General features: G+C 44.3%; 1 protein-coding gene across 5 annotated transcripts in view; it reads left to right on the top strand.

The window, feature by feature from the left end:
* GRIA3 (glutamate ionotropic receptor AMPA type subunit 3) overlaps positions 1-21,962 on the top strand; it is a 152,672-nt gene that overhangs the window by 93,274 nt on the left and 37,436 nt on the right. For 4 of the 5 annotated variants that reach the window (XR_005830928.1, XM_040614274.1, XM_040614273.1 and 1 more), the window contains exons 8-11: positions 2,500-2,604; positions 3,964-4,071; positions 5,181-5,387; positions 15,032-15,408. Coding sequence is in view for 4 of the 5 variants with exons in the window: in XM_040614274.1 (XP_040470208.1) it covers positions 2,500-2,604; positions 3,964-4,071; positions 5,181-5,387; positions 15,032-15,408 (797 nt within the window). In the remaining variant the exon portion in view is untranslated. The remainder of the gene's footprint in view (positions 1-2,499; positions 2,605-3,963; positions 4,072-5,180; positions 5,388-15,031; positions 15,409-21,962) is intronic. The other variant, XM_040614272.1, reaches the window with a different exon arrangement.

Genomic DNA, 21,962 nt, shown 5'->3' with positions numbered 1-21,962 from the left:
TCTGCTTTTGATCTGGCTCAAATAACTCTGAAACAAACCTGTTAGAACAGATTCTATTAATGCAAGCATAGAACTGGAGTGAGTGAGATCAGAATTAAGCCCATGTTAGGTATAAACAAATCCTAGGTCAGCCTTCATACACTTAGCTTAATTACTGCTTTTTCTCAATTACTAAATTGGAAGGATTATAGCAGAAAGTCATAATGATTATAGAAGGTTATAATCAGATTATATCACTCTTAAGATGGTTCAGTCTCACATTGCCAGAGCTCTTTTTATGCATGATGTCACTTCCTAACAAATGCCCTAACTGCATGTTCACTAATGTACCATTACACATTTTAGAAGAGAAGTTGATTAAATTCAGCCTTCACAGTAGTTAAAGAATTTGTACTGTCCATTTGAACTTTATTACAAGCAAACCAGAAAAGTCCTATGAATGAGAGGTGAGGTATTCATGTCAGCAGAACCAGCGCTGCTACAGGACGCTCCCTTTTTTTAAAAACGTAACTCATTGAATATACAAAGCCGAACTTAGGATTAGCAAAACATGCAGAAGTCTGACTTTCAGCTGGTTGCCTTCTATTGTTTTAGCTATTAAAAATCATCTAAGTGAGGTTTATATACACCTCCAACAAGTGCTACCCAAGGTGATCCCACACTGCCTTCCAGACCCCATCCTATCCATCACACTCTCTCCCTCTACTCAAGCAGTGATCTTGAATCGTTGCTTCAGGAAAAAAACTTTGATTCTACAATGTTTCCTCTCTGCTCTATAGCAGCAACTCAGATGAGAATATTTTTTCAAGACATCCTTGAAATACCTTATGCCAGCAGAAGGTTCAGTGCTACGCTCTAGTTGTCCTGCTGGCAAGAGGAAAATAGGCATTCCCTGAGGCTGCTTCCCTACAGCCTTGAAAACTGTGCATGTCTGTGTTTCTAAAGCTGATTCTAAGACATCAGATCAGTGGCAGGCAGTTTACCTGAACAGATCTGGGCACTGTCACTCCATTTGCGATTGCCTCCGCACGCTACCAGAAGCATTCTGAGTCCTGGTGAGTCTGCCTGCCTCAGTGCAGCCAGGTTTTGCAAACTGCTGAGTTTTCCCACCAAAGATAGAAACAAATTAAATTTGAAGTCAAAAGATGTCAAGTGCACAATGCTCACGTCTCAATACGCATCAGGATGAAGCCGACCTAACAAGCTCTGCTGAGACACGCAGTCACTGCTGTGCTAAGGTAGCCAGACAGCTTCCAGCAAGTGCCAAAAGCAGGCACAGCCGCTCACATCTGGCTGCGAGTTATATGTCAGCTACCCTACAAATATGTTTACTCGGTCCACAGTTGGTAAAACATCTTAGGGGCAAATTTGCTTTCAAAGTCCCGTTCACCTCTCCAGCTTTCTGGAGACAGGAGTAACTCACATGTTCTTCCAGATCCCTGAAATGATACGAGCCCTTTTAAGAAAGGTTCAAAACCACTTACTCATAAAAAAAATCGCACTCCTTCTATGTCAGCCTGAATTTGACTCACTGGATAATTTGGGGTCCAAGGAATTCTGGCTGGTTTATGTGGCCTTGTCTGCCATAACAAGTTTGATTGCACCATCTGTAAACCATAAATAGCGTATCAGTCATCAGCCCTGAGCAGCTTCCCTTTGACTAATCTTCCATCACCTCTTCCTGTATCTTCTACATCATTTTGCTAAATAGTAAAGCTGATTTACCCCTGCGGAAGTTTCAGACTGTTACCCCTTCTGCCTGAGATGACAGCTTGTCAGCGTTGATAAGTGATAAATGGAAATATCTCACCCTTTAATACAGGGAAATAAGAAAGATTTTTTTTCTTTGAAACAAAGTACTTTATACTTCCCCTTAAGATGATTCATGTGAGTAGGTAATGGTAATGTCTATACACCCATCCATCCAGATGGAGACCAGAACTCCATAAGCAGTAGAGGCAATTGTCTCTGCTCATTCAGAGAAGACATTCATTCCTTTCTCCTACACTGGGACTGATCTTAAAATAAAGCCCTTCCCAGAAGGAGCATTGATATGGGATTCTGGTCCATATTGCAAATCACTAAGTACCATATTGTGAGGGGTTTAATGGCACTGAATTGTTGCATGTGCTTCACGGATACTCCATGCTGTATCAGTGAACCCAGTGTGACTAAGCATGGCAGAATCAGTCTTTCTTACATTTAATATATGTGCAGGGTGAATTTCACCTATACTTAAACACAGCTCACTCTGCGGTAGTGAGTCACCAGTTGAGTACTAACTAACAGAATACGTACAGCTGAAACTGAGAGAACTGGGGTTGGTTCCATTACCGAGAATATAACTGGCCATGTCAAAAGCGCTACAAGTCTCATACAGATAAAAATTGTACTAGAACTAGTGGATTCCTGCAAAATGTAACAGAGGGGAAAAAATCTTTTTATTAAATAAAAAAAATCTTTTATTAAAATGGGTTTTTTTCTGTTTATTCCCTTAAGGTGCAAGTTCAAGGAATGACGGGGAACATCCAGTTCGACACCTATGGGCGGAGAACAAATTACACAATTGATGTGTATGAAATGAAAGCCAGTGGATCACGGAAGGTGAGTTTCAAGATATGCATCCACATTTCACATCTTCACAACTATTGAATATATTTCACGAATAGTTCACAAACCAATGAAACTCAAAAATACCACACAGACACTGTAATAACAGGACCCTGAGGAAACCCCACCTTCTTGCAGTCTTCCCTGTCCCAGGAACCTCATTCTATTCTGTTCCTGGACCAAACAACTCACCCTGCTCGGTATCTGCACTGGTTTCCATGTCAGCTTCAGACCCCGCTTCTTCTCTTAAAATCCTTCTGGAGCTTTTCCACTGCCAAGCATAATACCTGCTGTCATGGTCCTGTGCTCAGCCCTATCCCCTAAACTCCCCTCCATCTTTCCCTTCCTCTCCGTAACAGGCCTTGGAGCTGTGGTGAAGCTGGAGCCCGTGTATTTCAGAAACCTTCAGAAATTAACAGAAAATAAGTTTGGGTTTAATTAGGATTTGCTACTCGCATTCTATTGTCTCCTAAATAAAGGATAGATCCTAGTGGGATAGTTGCTTAGGTCCCTGTTATAAAAGAAATTCAGGGCAGATTTTCAAAAATCATTAGGTAGATGGGATCTCAGGAGTATCAAGAGAAGAATCTTTGTGACCGAGGCACGTAAATCCCCCTGATGTCACCTGGCTATAGGTACCTGACCTGCTTGGTCACTGCTGAGACTCCATAAACTCCTCTGCACATATTCAATAACAAAATACCTCTGGTCCTGTCCCAGCCATTCAGCTTAGGTTTACAGAGCAGACAAAAGCGTTACTTCTGTGTTGTGCAGAAATGCAAAAAGGAGTGTAGTAGCATAGCAATGTAGCTACCGCTCCACGAAGGTCAGCGCAAGGCAGCCGACAGATAGTCCCCTCGTGGGTTTTGTACCCCACGCTGAGGGTAGTGCTGCTGTGCTGGCATTGCTAGCGATGTCTGTGCACCCTCTCTAAAGCTAGCTCGGGCGCCTCTGCAGGGACTGCCGTCGCTGGCCAAACCGCAGCAGAATACGGACAAAAATCACCAAATCAAAGAATTTTACTCAGAGTGCTGTGCAGTTTATTCCTAGTTTACAGTATATTATTATGCTGTGGATACATAGGATTTTTTTCCACAGGCACCGTGATGATGTGGATTTAGAGAGAACTTCATATGTATTTTCACTTGGATTTGGCTTGTATTTATTTGCATGTGGGCTTGAGAACATTGTTTCTTTAAGGAAATTAAATAAAAGGTAATGTAGTCCTTTAATGGCAAAAATGTTGCATGAATAAGGGTTGCAAAGCCTTATATTTTGACAGCTCATGTGACAAGTGCGTGCACCACAGCCTTGTGAACATATGTAATGAGGTAACAATCTCTATTTTTATAGGCTGGTTATTGGAACGAATATGAAAGATTTGTGCCAGCTTTAGATCAGCTTCCCTCTAATGACACTTCATCTGTGGAGAACAGAACTATAGTAGTCACTACCATCTTGGTAAGTTTTATGTTCTTAGTGTGTTTGTGTTTAGGAAAAAAGACACATGGCTCCTAAGGTGTGTTAGACACCTCGCCAGGAGGCAGATGTTGAATGCGATGTGACTTCAAGTGGCTGAGAAGTTCGGCATCTTTGACCCTGCAAACTCCTATGTGTATCAGTAAGTTTACTCACAGGAGGAGCTCGCTGAGCTTGACATGGCGCTTTGCTGCTTCTCAAACACTTGAACTCAATCAAATGCCTCACAGAACTGAAGTTATTATGCATGTATGTAAATGACTGCAGGATCTGGCCTTCCTGCTGTAGGGTCAAATCTTGCACCCCTCACTCAGGTACAGCTCCTGTAAACTCAACCCCTGTGGACTGAGTAAGGGTGGCACAGTGGAGCCTGTAGAGAACTGGAACTGCTCTAGCACTGGGTGAAAAGCGACCTACACCTGTGCAATTCCAAAGGAGTAAAGCTCTTCCTCTTTCTCATAAACAGCAGCACCTGGCTCAGCCCCAATGCCTCTGGCAGATGTGTTCTGTACAGCATTGTTTGTGACTTTTATGCCTGTTGCAATTCTACTAAGCATGAGCCAATTTTATGTTCCTGAAGCATTGTATTTTATACTCCTATGGATTTAGCGAGATATAATCAGCGTTTCAGCTAGAATTTTCTAAGAAAGCTGAGGGAATTTAGTGACAAAAATTGCTACTGAGGATTTTAGCCTAGCTTCCCTTGGGCTGCTTTGAAAATATCTCCATCAGAGCCCCATTCTAGGCCACTGGGGCCTTAGGAAATTGTTTTGATGGTACAGGTGTTGGGTATGTCAGTTCTTTGAAGGCTAAAACCTGAATTATTACTACGGTGATGCTATTTGACTGTCTCATCAGGCCTAATTCTGCAAAGAAAAGTGTAACTTTGTTAAGTGGAATAGTCCTGTTGTCTGTAGGATCAGCCAAGGATTTTTAAATTGCAGAAGTCTGTCTTTCTAATTTCTGTACCAAAGCAGGAGATATTGTAAATACTTGCCAGTAATATAAAGGATAGTAACAGCTCTCGTTTTGTATGTTTTAAAGCTGTATTTTACATTCATAGACTTTTGATCTTTACTTTTGTTTCAAAGGAATCACCATATGTAATGTATAAGAAAAACCATGAACAACTAGAAGGGAATGAGAGATATGAAGGATATTGTGTAGACTTAGCTTCTGAAATAGCAAAACATGTTGGAATAAAATACAAACTGTCAATTGTTGGAGATGGGAAATATGGAGCTAGGGACCCTGAGACTAAGATATGGAATGGCATGGTGGGTGAACTGGTCTATGGGGTAAGTTTCTCTTAACCTTCATTTTAATGTTCTTCATAAAAAAGTTATGCTCAAAGTTAATAAACTGCAAAATAAAGATCATCTGTTTGAATACCACCTTTAAAATTCTAGATATTTCTTTGTAGTGCCATTTTTATAGTCTGCTTTTCTAATCATTTCATTGCAGGAAAGTGTGACTTTTTTACTGCTTGCTGTTGTTCTCCAAATCAGAGTTCAGAAGTGGCACTGGGCAAATTGCAAATTCTTGTCTACAGCAGAATTTCCAATTTGCCCTTCATATGCTGCTTCTGCATTTGCCATGTCTCCTTTTTCTCTGTCAGTCTTGTAAGCGCTGGGAGGGTGCCCCTCCCGTTAAAGGTCTGATCCTATGATGCTGGCCCTCATCGGATCACTGATGCCACTTTTGTTTGAGCAGAGGCTAAAGGCTCGGTTAGCCCCATGGTTGCTTTTCAGGGTAAGAAGCAATGCAGGTGTGAAATCACGCACATCTTTCTTTCTTTTTAAACCCTGGGTTTGGCTTTAAAAATCAACTGTCAAACCAAAAAAAAAAAGTCTAATCGATTGCATTCCTCCTTATATTTCTATATTGGGTGTACATTGCTTTGTTTGGTAAGAACAAAAACAGTCTGGAATTGCCATTTTAGAAACTTCTTTGAAAATGAGAATTTTGGAATACAGATAAACCAGATGGAAGGGGGAGAAAATTGGCTTTGCAGAAAAGAATTTACAAGCTGATATTTCATCATTGCTTTTTTTCCCCCAAATGCTAATGAGATGATTTGTGATTCCGCCCAAATCTTCTTTACAGTTTATTTTTAACAAGCTTTCCTTTATTAAAAATATCTGAGCAGAAGCGAGTATTTCAGTTGCCTCCTTTTGTTCCATGGCTGAGTGTAATTTCTAAAAGTCACCTCAGAATTTCTGTGGTATAACATAACATCATTCTTGCAAAATGTTTGGTGAGATAATTCTTTTCCAATGAATCAGTCTTTTTAAGGTAATTGCTAGATTTGCAGAATTTTATTCATTCTGGAGCAGTCAGTCCTGATTGGCTTATTACATACTTGGTAGCCTATTCGACTTCAAAATATTTTATATAAGCAACAGTGGGTTTGTAGTCTTGTGTTAAGGGGAGGGAGGGGAATCTACTGATTAGAGACATTAAACAGGGGCCTGGATCCCTAGGTTGTATCTTCATTTCCCTGTTGCACTGAGGTTTGACATTATGCAAATCTTCTGAACTCCCCATGCCTCAGATATGGGAAACCAGTGTTACCTCTTGGAGAGTACAAGTACCTCGAGAACCTCAGAAGCAAGGGTTTAGTTTAGTTGCAAGCATAATTACACCGCAGTGCAAACCTAAACCCTCAGTTTCCCTGTGTGTGGTTCAAGAAATATCAAGAGTATTAGCTGTAATTGGATCCTTCTGATATATTTGCAAGTACCGAGCAGTGAAACGGTTTATTCCCTTAAAAAAAATAATCATACCATATGCAAAAGGCATGAGAAAAGAGAAACTGAAATTACTGCCAACAGCCAGGGCACAGGGACCGCCTGCACCAGGGGAGGAAAGGTGTGGTATGGGGTGCTGCCTCCGGGACTTGAGCCGTGTAGGATTGGCCGGTGTAGCTGCCATACCATGCAAGATCCGTCCGGATAAAGGGCCACAGAAATGATCAGAGGCTGGAGCACCTCTCCTGCGAGGAAGGGCTGGGAGAGCTGGGGTTGTTCAGCCTGGAGAAGGCTCCTGGGAGACCTCAGAGCAGCCTGCCAGTACTTAAAGGGGGCTTATAAGAAAGGTGGGGAACAGGGTTTTTAGCAGGGCCTGTTGTGATAGGACAGGGGGTAATGGTTTTAAACTACAAGAGGGTAAATTTACACTTAATATAGGTAAGAAGTTTTTTACAATGAGGGTGCTGAAACACTGGCACAGGTTGCCAAGAAGGTGGTGGATGCCCTATCCCTGGAAACATCCAAGGCCAGGTTGGACAGGGCTCTGAGCAACCTGATGCAGTTGAAGATGTCCCTGCGCATTGCAGGGGCTGGGCTCGGTGGCCTTTAAAGGTCCCCTCCAGCCCAAACCACTCCGTGATTCCATGATAAACAGGTTGGCTACAGCTGCCTTTTCCACAGCGCCCTGGGACGAGCCCAGCTCTGCCTCCTTAGCATCACACTGAGCCCTAGCCGCTTCCCCTTGACCTGACCGTGCTTGTGACCTTCCCACACCACCAAAAACCAGCCTCACAGGCACAATGGACCATTCCTTAAAACAACCCCAAGCCCACCCTGCCATTGTCCTTTTCCTTTGCAAAAAAGCTCTGTTCCTTTGTATTCCGAAGCCCAGTTTTCATCTGTGTTTTCTCATTAATGAAAAAGTGAGGAATGTTTCCCTCCCTGACCCCCAACAGCTCCTCTCCTCACTGCGAGCTCGGTTACTGAAGCCTCTTCGCTGCAGTGCTCAATTATTCAAAGGTCAGATGCATCCCGTGAGGTTTGACTGTAGACCCAGGTTAATGCTCACAGCCCAGCGCTGCTGAGCTAGCTCCCCATCCTGCCGAGCTGAACTTCTGAGCCAGCAAGCCACGCAGAAATCCACCTGGCTTTCTGTAAGCAGGGAAAACAGCCCTCCAGGCCCTTTCCCAGCCCTGTCTGCAAACATCATGAAATACCCTTGGCCTCTTTCTCCATCTGTCGAGAGAGTGCTGTGTACCACACTCACAAGGATGTGCACGCAGCCCTTTGAAGCTGAAAAGTGCTCTGGAAGTGCTAATTATTTGGAGCGAGCACCTCATTTACGTGCTGATTTTCCTTTATGTCTCAGGGGCTTAAAACTCTATTAGGGAGCTAAAACTGTACGTTAACCCTAATGCCCCTGTGAGCCTTGTCTGCAAAATGACTGTCATCTTTGGCTCCTCTGGATTCCATTTCGGGAAAACAAGAGGGAGATTAGGTTATAAATGCCTTTATTAGCATGTATGGAAGACAGGCGTGGGGAGATAAAAGGGGCCTGATTGGGTTTGGTACCAGGTACCCAGCAGCTGAACTGTGGCAGAAAACACAGTCTTTCAGACTGCGTTTCTCTCAGGTGATAAACGGTGACCCATCATCTGTCAAACACAGCGTTTCCTGACCCAGCGAGCTTCTCACCACCACCTGGCGCTGCTGGGGGCTCTTACCAAGCTTTTTGAGTACCGTGCCCTGTTTTTGCATAGCCCCATGCATGCAACTCTTCTGAAATAGCTCTTAGGACAGTCACAGGAAGTGAATGGCTGGTCATTTTAATGCCAAACCCCTAATTAACTGTAATTAATGTATACTGTGTGCCAGTTCGCTGTTACTGTCGCACTTGCCTCCTGTGGGATGCGGTGTAGAGGCAGGACAGAACGTGCAGCCGGGTCCTTGCAGCCTCCACACCACTGGGTCGGAGGGCTCCGGGTGGCGAGGGGTGGGAAGGGGCTCCGGGTGCAGGGGTGCTGTGTCACAGCCCTGATCCCGCTTCCAGACTAGCTGGGGGTCTGCATTAACTCGGTTAACTGGGACAGTCCCAAGAGCTGCACGTTACTGGGGATACACACACTGAAATACTTCCCATTAGAAGTTCTCCCTCCCCTGTCTCCCGTCATGTCAGGGCTGGTTGGAGGGTGTGGAAGCCTGCCATGCCCTAGGACCCCCCCAAAGGTGAGGACAGGCTCAGCTGGCCCTCTTGGACCTTTCCTTCTGGTTTTGCAATGGAAAATTTGTACAAATGAATGTGGTTACAGAGAAGGGCTTGCTCTGTGGCAGCGTGGGGACGCAGCCCTGGAGGCAGGGAGTTCTGCCCCAGCAGGTACTCCCAAACCGCTTTGCTTCCGACAGGAGAAGCCAGGAATCTTGTTAGAGAGTACACAACAGGACCTTGTAGTTTGTTAGCAATTTTCAAACAGCGGTGGTAGTAATAATAATTGATAATTATAATAATTAGATTTGACATTAAAATGAGATTTGTTTGATTTTTCATAAATCAAAAAATGCCAGTTCAGGTGGAAGAAAACCTTAATTTTGCCATTTCACACTGATGGTGCCGAAAGATTCTTCTTCCTCCCAGGAGAAACCTACCAATTCAAGCCCTATTATTTTTTAAACTACGATAGATTCCTAAAACACAGTCAAAATTTTTGACAGCATAGAAAGAGGAAAAGTGCAAAGCTTTTTTGCTGGACCTTTTAGAAGAGGGAAGTAGGTAAATCATTCTCAGACTGGGAGACTGAATCACTATTGAAGTCTAACCAGTGAAGCAAACCAGCAAGGCAAGTGCTGTGTCCCCCTGTGATGCCCCGCTGGGGACATGCCGGGGGCTGGGGCTGCTGAGCAGCAGCACCTCCCTCTGCGCCCACCCGCAGGGCCGATGCTCGGGGCTTTGTACCCACCAGCTGCTCAGCACCAGACAGTGCTCTTTTCTCCTCTGTAGGCTTTTAGTTCTTCTTTCCCTTTTAAAGCAGGCTGCTGTTCTTCCTTCCCTGTTCAGCCAGGGAAAGCAGTCCCTCCCTGGGCCTGATGCTTTTCACAGCGCTGAGGCTAATTGGTAGTAGGTTTAACACAGATCTTAATTGTAACTACAAATGCTTTGGGAGTGGAAAGAGCAGCCAGACCTTACGGCCTTTAAAAGCACGCTTCAGGTAAAAGGAAAAGGTCTTTACAAAAACCTTTCAGTATGTAAAATAGCGTAAAGGAATGAAGCAGGGATATAAAGGACAGGCAGTCCCCCGAACACGGGCAGCCTCCGCAGTCTGTCGGAGCGGGACCACCTACACGTCTCCCCGCCTTGAACAAACCAACTGCCTGGCATGGCGCTGGCCTCTCGGCAGCAGCAGAAAGGCTACAGACGGCGTATGCACCCTCTGAAACGTAGCGGAGAGGGAGACTTTAATTTGATTCCTAATTCTCCTCAATTCTCTTAGCCTGTGGCAGAGCCTGACGGTGCCACGCGCGGGAGAAGCTGGCCCTTTGCCCCTCACCCTCAGCTTCTGCACGGGGGAAGCCCAGGCAGGGGGCTCAGCCTCTTGTCCTGCACACACGCGGACGGATGCAGGACCCCTGCCCAGGCAGCTGCTGAGCCGTGGTGGCACCGGCCCCGTCGGGGGACAGGACCCCAGCGCTGGCACAGAGCCGCAGACAGGGTGATGGGCTCCGGCTGACCCATGTCCGAGCACAGGCAGAAGCAACACGTGCATGTCTGCAGCTGACAGAGCAGATGTACCCTTAATTACTGCATCTGCACACAGCAGTAGCGTCTCAGAAGGGACTGTGGGCAGCCGGGGAAAGCATGCGTGGGCTTAACCTTGGCAAACTACAGCAGGCACGGCCAGCTGCACTCTTAACACCTTAATGCCTTTTTGCGCTGCTCGGCTACTACACGTTAAGACTTCAATGCAGCGTGTTGCTGGTCAGGTATCAGCGGTTTTAAGTGTGAGCTAACATGTTAAAAACACATTGTGCCCATGACCTGGCCCCTCAACATGCCCTGATATCCTTGGGTTACTGGACCCTACAAAGTAGCTTTTACCAGCAGCTACTATGGGTGATGTGTTGCTCTGACACCCTTTCTGATACCTGGGAACCTCAGGCTGCACTGAGAAGTCCTAAAATGTGCTCAGTCAGTCGTCATTCCATCTTCTGACACCACTGTGTACCTGCAGGCAGCACTTCTGGGGTGCCTGGAGGTCTGGTTCCCCATGGAAATTGGGCAGCATCCCTCTGCTCTGCGCACAGGCTGAGTGCTGGCTGGCTTCCCGTCACACAAAGGTCTTGCAAAGTGACCACAGCTCAGACCCACGGCTTGAAAAGTGACCCACTAGCAGAGAAATTACTCCGTTTGGCAAGCATGAATGGCCAGAAGCACGTAGAGGCAGGAGCACAGCCGGTAGCTCTTGCTGTCCCTGGTGTATGGCTTTGAAGTTAGGAAGACTGATCTTTAGGTCTGTAAGCAAAGAATTCGATCCCTCCTTTTGGATTACAGAGGTGGAACATCCCATTGTTTTTCTTTCTCCGTGCAGAGGGATATTTCCATTTGCTGTTTTTTCTCCCTCTCCTTAAGAGTCTTGAGGTTTGCAGCCCCTGGGGTCAGCTTTGAAGAGAGTGGTAGTGCCTCTGTGCTGTGTCCTCTCTAAATCCATCCCTCCCACACTAGCAGGCAAAGACAGAACAAGCCTCAGAGGAATCCATGACATTTCTCGCCCGGCTCAAATGCAGTGAAGATGATGTTTGAAACGCCATTAGTCATGAGTGATTAGCAAAGCTTAGTTGTTGAGGTTCTTAAACCCCCCTCCAGTTCAGGGCATGGTTGTGCTTGTGTTCTTTTTCATCGAGCTCAATTTTTATGGGTTCTGCTTATCTGCAGCCATAACAGGGAGGGAAATTCACTACTGTGCTGCAATTATTAATGATCCTTTAGGGTGCTTAGAGCTCTCCATAAGCTCTCCATTTCAAATACTATATCTCCAAATAAATAAGCAAAGAGCGACCTGCTTTTTAAGGTCTTTAGTGCAACTAACATTCAAGGGGGTGGTGGGGGAACTGGATTGTATCCAGGCTGGGGTGCTGGATTGTAGCTGGTCCGCTCTCAGTGCCCTGGTTGTTGATGGTTTCCTGAACCCCTGTGTCTGAACCCGTGCTTGTTCCCTCTGCAGAAAACAATTGCTGCCGTATTCACTTAAGGCACGAGGGTGTTTGTTGGTGTTTCCAATATACTGGACACCTATCAAAAATGGTAGGAAAGCAGGAAGACAGAAATGTATCAGAAAAATAAATAATTGTAACCCTTGTAATATTAAATGAAATTTGAAATCATTTACAAAGAAATCCACACTGTGTGATACGAACGAGGACACGGCAACAATCAGGCCTTTTAAAAGTGATTTGTCTGTGCTTCAGCACAGCATCAGCTTCATCCCCTCAAAGACCCCACAGGAGCATCCTGCATGAACTCATCTGCTCAGGAGGAAGATACAGGCTTTATTGCATGCTGCATCAGCACTTAGGAAGAGCTCCACCGTGTCTACTTTGGCAATTAAAATATTACTTTGGGAGAATTAAATTTCTCCGAGTCCAGGAAAACCCTACAGAAACCAAATGCTCTTTTAGCTGATCCAGCCGTTTGCGCCCTGATGAGCTGTTCCAGGGCTGGCTGTCCCTGTGCAGCAGTGCCCGGCAGTACGGCACCCGCCTGCCCGCTAAGCTTCGCCTCGTGTGGAATTACTGCTAGCTTTCTGCAGGGGTCCGGATCCCTTAAGCCTCCTTTAATAAGGATTAATTTGTAGGTACCTTATGAGTTCAACACAAAATACAGTAGCCATGGTCAAAGCGCTAGCCGTGGACCCTGACTTTGTTTAAAGGTGATATTCTGTGTGCTTCTCACACTTGCTGGCTGCAGGCACCTGATGTTTAACAGTAGCTCCGCAAGCAGCAGCTACAGGACAAATACATGTGTTGGGGGAATTACCAGTGAGCAAGTCCCAACATAATCCAGTCCCTTTACCGCGCCATGCCCACGTCCCTCCACGTCTATTACTTCGGCAATTAACACATTCATCTGCAAAGCCGGTAGGCACCCACACCCAAAGGCAGCTGGCATTTTCGGGTTTTGTATTCAAGCCGGGTGAAGCTAGATTTTTGCAGTAAGTGGCCACAAATGAGGCGAAGGGTTTCTCCTCAAGGAAAGTGGTCACTTAGGGGGAAAGGCGATGTCCCAGTATGCCGTGAATGTCTGAAGGGGGGGAGAGGGGCTGTGAGAGGGTGTGCCAAGGGCCACGGTTTCCCAGTGGCTTCCTCATGTGCGCAGGCATGGTCTGGTCTGATTATTCCAAGCAGGGAACTTGTACCTTGTGGCTACACGTACCAGTACAAACTGTTGATGCTGTGGAGTGGCTGAAGCAAATGTAGAGGTGGTGTGCAGGGGGGGACTCCCCGGTGCGGGGGGCGGCTTGCTGCGGGGAGGGCTGTGGGGGACCAGCACATCTGCCATTAGCTTCAGCCCTTAAACTGGGAGAGTGCCTCGGGCATGGCTGCACAGTGCCACCGAGGCACCAGCTGGCACAGCCTGTGGCACTGAGCTGAGCCTTACGAGAAGCCTTCCCCATTTCTGCTTATTAAACTTAAAAACCCCCAAAAAATAGACCCAACTAACTAGGAGGAGGAACAAGTCAGATATTCATGGAAGTCACACGCATCATCATCAGATTTACATAAAGGCATATTCAGTTATTTTATGGCACTGATTTTAATCACTTCTTGTGAACATTTCCTATTTTATTCAAATTTCTACTGAGCCAGGTTTTATTTTTCCACCAGAAAGAGAGGCATACTTACTAGTATGGAAACAAAAATATGATTTGAAAGGTGCACAATGGTTTAGGTACTAGTAAGTTAAACTGTCCATAAGAATAATTTTTTCTTTCTCAAATTCTTAATTACCAATGAAAGGCCATCTTTAAAACTGTCAATAACATGAGTTAGTGTTTAAAATAGAACAATACAAAAGAAGTGTATGTAGACTCCCATAACAGTAATTTTTAAATGAAAAGGGCTTTTTTTTAACATTCTAGTCCACTCCATTGCAAATACTGACCCCTGCTTTGGTACTCGGCTGAATCAAGGCTGGATTAGCTGAACAGCATGACTTGAATCTTTCTGGCATTAGAAATACAGATGCAATTAAATATCTTGAAAATCTGTTCTGGAATGTTATTTTTCATCGGGTAATTTTTTTACTTCACATTCTTACCCTCCCATGGAGTCCAACAAATTTTGATCGAAGGGAAGGGTATGGGTTCAGGGTATACCACCACCCTGGTGAGTGGCAGATGCAATGAGATGAGATTTTGCTTCCAGATGACAAAGCCCCAGAGCATGATCTGCGTTATAGATCTAGGGAGCTAAGTTCTGTAACATAGGGTGGTATACGTTGTACTGAAAAATACTACTCAGCGTTCTTCTCAGATAACCCAGGCTGTTTGCTTCTCTGGGACTCACAAATCTGTATTACTGTTCTTCAGTGACCACAGAAAGGGTGGACTCTCTGCATCCTATCCCCCCGCTATTTTACCATCTTCTGTTCTTCCTTGCAATGGGGTTTCAAAGGAGTATATGAGCGGTAGCACCCAAATGCAGCTGAAATTCTGTAACTGATTACTTATCTTAAGTTCCTATTAAAGATCCTGGACTAATCTGTAAGGCAAGAGAGTTTGCTGAGAGAATGGAAAAGAGAAAATTAAAATACAGCAAACATAATTTGCCCCAAGTCTTCAATACAGGTGGATGGATAGAGACCATTACTAGAAATGGACATTTTTGTAGTTGCCATCCCTCTCCCTGTTCAGTTTGTGTAGCGTTTATTCATCCATTTTAACTAATAGAAACATAAATACATGTTGGTACATCATTGCCTCGCTGTGAGGCCCTTGCATAGATTTGATTGTAATTTTTCTTGTTAATAATCTTCTGTCAATATCGTGCAGTCCTTTAACTTCAGTGACTGCAAAACAGGCTGCAAAGAAAATGTTTCCTACTTACTCTTGTAATTAATCATCTTATTAATTAGCCTGAGACTCTAGATTGTGATTATGTTGTAACCATTCAGTGACTAACTTTGGTTTGTTTTCCCTTTTCAGAGAGCAGATATAGCTGTTGCCCCCCTCACCATTACATTGGTGCGAGAAGAAGTCATAGACTTTTCCAAACCCTTTATGAGCCTGGGCATCTCCATCATGATCAAGAAGCCTCAGAAATCTAAACCGGGCGTATTCTCTTTCCTGGATCCTTTGGCTTATGAAATTTGGATGTGTATAGTCTTTGCTTACATTGGCGTCAGCGTAGTTCTTTTCCTAGTCAGCAGATTCAGCCCTTACGAATGGCACTTGGAAGACAGCAGTGAAGAACCACGTGACCCTCAGAATCCTCCCGACCCTCCAAATGAGTTTGGAATATTTAACAGCCTTTGGTTTTCCCTGGGTGCCTTTATGCAGCAAGGATGCGATATTTCTCCAAGGTTTGTTCCATATCACTCCATCACCTTTTTGCATTTTATGGTCATTTTCTGATGCCATGGTGCATATATGTTACTTTTTCAAATTTCTTTTTAATTCCAAATTTTTTTTATTTTGACATTCCATTCAATGCTGAGCATCATCATCAAGCCACCATGCTTGCTAGCATTTACCTCCAGAGTGAGTAGCATTGCTTTATAATGCCATTTATGCATTTCTGCCGAACTTATATACACCATGTTGAGGCTGTAAAATGCATGGGGTTTTCTGTTTTCAGCAATGCTTGGAGGGCTACCGTGTTTTTGCTGCATATCTCATTTTACGGTCATCTCCTTGGTGCATATAACATTTTCTGCTTTGCAAAATAAGAATTGTTTATTTTAAACACTCACATGCAACAGCACTTTAAAACACTTCCACTCCCGTCATGGCTTCTGCTAGTCTTTTTACTTGCTTTTGCACCTGATTTCTCTAGTTTGTTCTTCTTGAACCATCCTTTCATCTATTATTAATTTGCTTACCACTGTCTTTCGTATGTTCGGGTCTCCATATGTGCCTCTCTAACAGTTACTGCGTACTGCCCTGGATGTGTATCGTTATTTCAGTCCGATCTAACCTGCTGTCCCTGTCTTCGTAGTCAATATGGTTAATAAGCATTGCCGGTTTCCATAAAGATTTTTCTTATTCATGAATACAATCTTTCTGAATAAGGCTGTAGGAAAACATGTTTGATATTAGTTCCAATTTAACAGAGAGCACTGGTATTAACTGTTGTAGAATATTTCTTTTTTAAATAAGTGGGTTGAAAACCACCAGACAATAGCAAAGTTCTCCCTAATTGAACAATACATACCACAAATGTTTTTTGAGTTTTATATATATAAAATATTCCTATATTTACACTGGTGAAATACTTCAGTAATGTGCCTCTGATAAGCAGTAGAATTAACTGGTTTCTTAGTGATGGAGCACTAGTTACATTTTGTATGACGATATTTTAATAACCAGTTTACAGCTATTTTAGTAATTATTTAAAATACCTGCTTAGTACAAACAGGATGCATTTTTTCCCTTTGACTAGGTTGCTAATTAAAAAGAGAGAAAGATCTTTTATAATACTGATGGTTCTATTTATATATTGATGATCCTAATATTGATATTTCTAATATTTGAAATACCCCTTGTTGATGTCCATCTCTGAGTACCTTTTCAATACCCGAATCATTGAAAAGTTTCCCAGTCCGTATAGTGGTAGGGATCTTGAGTGGCCTCACTGAAGCAGGTCCAGGACAAACCTTCCATGAGCTTTCATGGGCAAGATCATGATTTTACCTGTTATCATGTAATGATGATCCTTTAAGTTCACAGTCACTGCACGTTCAAATCTAATGATCACAGCGAAATCCAGGACTTTCAGAGGTACTGGCGTATGCCTGCTGGTATTTCATGCAATTCATGCATATGTTTTAAAAGGCTTGATAGCTGCAATTAGATGTCATACTAATTGACAGATGTGTATAATATGCTGTGTAAAACACACACACATTTTTGCCTAGTATGACCGTGCGTTAGTTTTCGCAGTTGTCGGTGTTTGGGCGTGCTGCCTCGCTGTGTAGCTGTAGCTGTTAACCTTCCCCTCCTGTTTGCTTTCTGCTTTCTGCTTTGTGCCTAAATTTGGTCTTGAAACTTTGCCCCTCTGCTTGCCATTGAAGGTGATGAGTAGCAATAACATTTAAATTGCTGTTGACCATGTGTGCGCCCAATCTAAAGGACCGGGAAATAAGCACTGGGACATCACATGGAAAGCTGCAGGCATTGCACTGTTTCCGCTGGGTCTGGTTATCGACAGGTCAATAGCAGTACATAGGGGGTGTGAAGCTCTCATGTGACTCTGACGTGTTCGGCCGTTCACCTTATATAACGAGTGGAACATATTCTACTTTTTTTTTCAATACTACCATGATAAGTGCCTTGGAAATACCTACCCAAAAAAAAAAAAAAAAAAAAAAAAAAAAAAGAGAGAGCAGTAAAGCTATTTATTTTATCTGTCCATCAGAAGCTGTTAGCTCAGTGTTATGGCCCTCGTTTGAATACATTGCCCAGTTATTTTGTTATCTTTCGTGATAACACAGTCTGGGCAGTTACATGCATCATTACTGAAAAAAACCAAGAAATTTAATACTTTGGTTTAAATTCCAGAAACATCATTCCTTTGAACGGTATTTAAGTTGATTAAATGTCAAATTTCTTTTCCGTAGAAGGGACTATTCCCAAGTATTCCGTTCTTAATCCGTATCTTTGTAAGGTTATGCCATTTACAGTACATTGACTATATGAATGTTTCATACTATTTTATTGCCATTAAAAGGGGCTTCATTCTTTCATTGTGAGTTTTGTCTGAATAAATTTCTTATATGAGAGCGTGCAGCACTTGTAGAGAGATGCCGACAAGCAGTCTGGAGAGATCACTTTTGTACTTGCTGATAAAGGCTCTTTCAGCTGCCTTTGTGTGGAACAGCTGTGACATCTAATGACTAGTTAGATCTATCCTCGGTGAGTATGCTGTGTGGATATTCCAGAGGATATATCCCTATACTCTCCTCTCTGTATTTAATAGGAGTCATCTAAGCGGAATCAGATAGCAGCCAAAGGATGGGGGTTAGCGCATCCCTTGATGGAATCAACATTTGTTCCAGCAGTTTTGTTCTGCTATCAAAGGCTACTGTGTTTTCTGCATAGTGAGCTAAAGCATTGAAAATTCACTTTTGATGGATCAAAAGTAGATTATTAAACTCGCTTTAATGTAAGATGTGTACAGCAAATGGAATCGGGAGAAAACACAGTCAAATCTGTAACACTGTTCTGAGCGAGAGTATCTTTGAAATCTCTGTGAGAGCATGTGTTTTCATTTTGCTCTTTATTCATGTGGAACAAAGAGGCTAGATTAATTAATTGCTGATGGAAAAAGACGGGGTTCATTAAAAATTATCTCATGAGGCTGGTCATTTAAGAGGGTGTATTTCTAGATCCCTGTTTTCACAGCAGAAGACTCAAGAGACTCCTATTAAAGGCCATGGGAACGACTTTGTGGGACTTTCAGAACAGCAGCGAGAGCTGGCTATGTCTGAAACTCCCACCGCCAGTTCCTATGATGGAAGAAGCATCTCAAGGCAGCGCTTTAGATGCTGTTATTGCCTGTGTCCTGTCCCAGCGGGTGAGGCGAGGGCCGCCTGGCAGCAGAGGTAGGGGGCTGGCCGGGCGTCTGAGCGAGGGACCTTGCTGTGGTGGCCACCTACCGTGTGCTCAGAGGGCCAAGGGATTCTAGACAAGGGGAGCTGGCACCACAAAGACCTGCAGGGTTATTTGTCAATATAGCAACCGCCTTGTATCGAGCAGAAGAGCCCGATTAAAAATTGAGTAGTGCGAGCAGCTGCGTGCTATAGGAAATCAAATGCGTTTTGTGGCCATGAGTAGAAACAAAATTCAAGCTATTCTGATAAGTAAATGAGGTTTTGTTTGAATGTGTTATTCTCCTGGAAACTGAATGTGAATTTGAATATTTATTTTGTTTTTCTCTTGTTACTAATTTGCTCTTATTTGACTCCATGCTTCCTTTTAAATTTCCTCTCAAGGTATGCACTCTTCCTGTTTACTTGCTTTTGAAAACACCGTCTGACCTTGTTTTGATAATTGAGTTATAATTCTGTTATTCCAGGTCTTTGTTACTCCTCTCATTTGTCAACATGCTAATTTGCTTTAAAATAATGTCGTGCAAAGTACCTGTTTATTGAGGTAATTTGGAAAATGACATGTTGAGATAAAGCATTAGTTGTTTGCTGTTAAATTACAACACTGCACACTTGGACAGGTATGTCTTCATCAGAAAAAGTGGCACTGGTATTAAAAGCTGCGATTGATTTTTCTATAATTATTATCTGAGTAATGGGCAAATGTTTCTATGATTCACAGTACAAACCATACAAGTATTCTCTTATTACCAGCCCAATGTTTTACGTACTAACCCTTTTTCTCCCGCATTCCTCTACACCAGCCCCTGCAGTGGGTATAAGGAGTCTCCATATCAGCAGATGGACTGACTGGGGGGAACTGGGGTCCTTTGGACAAGGAGGCTGCCAGGCCATGCTCATCCACGTTCTTGTTCTTTGGCTCTCTCTGTCTGTCTGTCTTTCCTTGAGTGTCAGCTTTGTGGTTCATTTTTTCTTTTGCCCTGTCCTGTGCTACCACCGATGACAGCTGTGTCAGCCCCGACTGCTTCATAGCAGCAGCTGTTTCATCTTCCTTTTCATGCTCATTGGAAGACTGGGAGAAACAACTCTATAGTGACATCCACTTCTCTTTCAACTGGCCTGAACTCTTCTGAGAACACCCCTGGTCCTCATCTAGCAAGACCCCTCTTTTGCATGTAGGACCCTTGGGGAAGCACCTTCTTCGTCGAGGGATCCACCCATGCCCACCTTCCCCTGCCTCTCGGCTGTTCTCCATTTTTTTGTCCTGTATCTGTCTGACTTGGTTCATGCAGGTGGCAAGATACTTTTACCTTTCTCTGCGTGAGGTATGCTGTATGAGCATGCAGCTCAACACAGACTTTTAATCGTTACAGCAGTGTGAGCTTGGGGTTTTGCTGGTTTGGAAAATGCTTGTCTGCTGCACATCTTCATCCCAGCAGCCCATCTGTCCTGCTAACAGAAGGGGCAGCTACCAAAGCAAGTAAGACATTTCCTGTGGGAAACTATAGGGAGAATGAACACATACTACTTTGTTCCCAGTAGTTCCACTGAATTTATCGAAACACTCTGGCAAGTCTCTTTTTCATCTTCCTATTAAAGCCGGAGGGCCACAGGAACCTGGATACCTGGGACAAAGCTAGTCTTGCTGTACGCGGCTGGATGTTCCACGTGCTGTACCCACTGGCCAGACTTCTGCTCGAACGGCAGGGTGAGGAATTCAGCTCCAGGTTTTCTCTGAAGATGGACAGTGTGTAGTGAAGGAATGAACAAAAGGGAGATGAGCTTCACCTGGAGTAGCCATCTAAAAGCAGCAGACTGTGTTTTACTTGGGCGTCTCGGTTCCTTCCGAAGTCGTGTGACAGATGGGCACCTTCGGACGTGCCCCGTGCTACAACAAGTGAGAAAAATCTCTCTCTCAGGGTGTCCGTCTCCTCTCTCTTTCTGCGCTGGCTCCAAAGGGAGCCTAACCCAGTGAGTCCAGCAGGCACGGCTTTGTAGTTGGCTACGGTTACGGCAGCCCATGTAAGAGGCTGTTTGCCATGTAGGGTATCAAGTTTTACAAACTAGCTCAAGCCAATACCCTAACTGGTAAGGGAACCGGCCAGAAAGGACTTTAGCCATCTGTAAAATCCCAGCATACTCATTTGATACTTATGAAGGATGTAGAGCGAGGTAGAGAGATGCCTTGACTTACTACTTTATGCTGGATTTATATTTCTGCAACTTCCCTTTGCAGCTACTCGGTAGCCATCTGTTAGTAAGCACAGCTGCAGCACAGCCCGGGTTGGACCTTGGAAGCCTTTTATCCTCTTGGGATGCCCGCAGGGAAGGCAGGGAAGGAAGCTGCCTCTGCCTGTCGGTGGCCCAGCGGACGTGTGCCGGCCCTCAGGAGGGCACACCTCTGAGTTCACACCTCACAGGTCACTGTTGCCTGACAGACGAAGAGCTGACGTTGGCTCCTCAAGCTTCCCTAAGCATTGTAACTGCCTGGAGCGCCTTGCACATGGGTACGGATTGATGCAGCTGTCCCTGGGGCAGTGGGAGCGGAGAGCAGCAGGGTTCACCCCTGAGCTTGTTCCTCCACATTCCTGTTCCAGATTGCTCTCTCTGTTTTTATTGTGTCGCTGATTTTTATTTTTTTTTTCTTTGATGTGTTCTTTAATGTCGGATGGATTATTTTCTTTCTTTCTTTCTTTCTTTTTTTCTGAATAATTTGATGGGATTTTTTGAATGGCTCAGGCAACCTCAGGCTCTGGCCAAGACCAGGCACTTTACCGGCGAACCCCCCTGTGTGGGTGGGGTGGGGCACGTCACCAGACTTTTGCTTTTTTTCCTGTCTCCATCTGTTGGTAGGACAACTTGTACCCACTGTCTGGGGATGGCACTGAGGGGCTTGAAGGAAACAAATCAACAGGTAAGAGTTTTCTTGCTTTCTGTTTCTTCCCTTCACACAAACTGCTGAGGACGACAGCTCCCGTGTTCCAAGGATTTCATGTATCTGGGATTGATTCTTCCTCCACTGGTATCAGCAGAGTTAAGGAAAAACATATGAAATACATTTGTCTCAGCTCCTGAAATGATTCCTGGTCGAAGTACTGTGTGTGAGGAATAAGCACTGTACATGGCGGTGGAATTCCCCACCCAGCTGAGCAGCATGGCACTGGTGTCCGTCAACCCTGAACAAATATTTTGAGCCTGATGTTCAGTTGCTTTAAAGCATCAAGAGCTCTTACCGACAGGATCTGGAACTCCTGACCACTGGTTTGAACACTACTGTGTTTACAAACGGGCTTTTTCTTAGTCCTTTT

This window comes from Falco naumanni, chromosome 14 (assembly GCF_017639655.2).
Source record: "Falco naumanni isolate bFalNau1 chromosome 14, bFalNau1.pat, whole genome shotgun sequence".
NCBI lineage: Eukaryota > Metazoa > Chordata > Aves > Falconiformes > Falconidae > Falco > Falco naumanni.
Note: the sequence above shows the minus strand (reverse complement) of the source record. Positions and strands in the feature narration are given on the sequence as shown.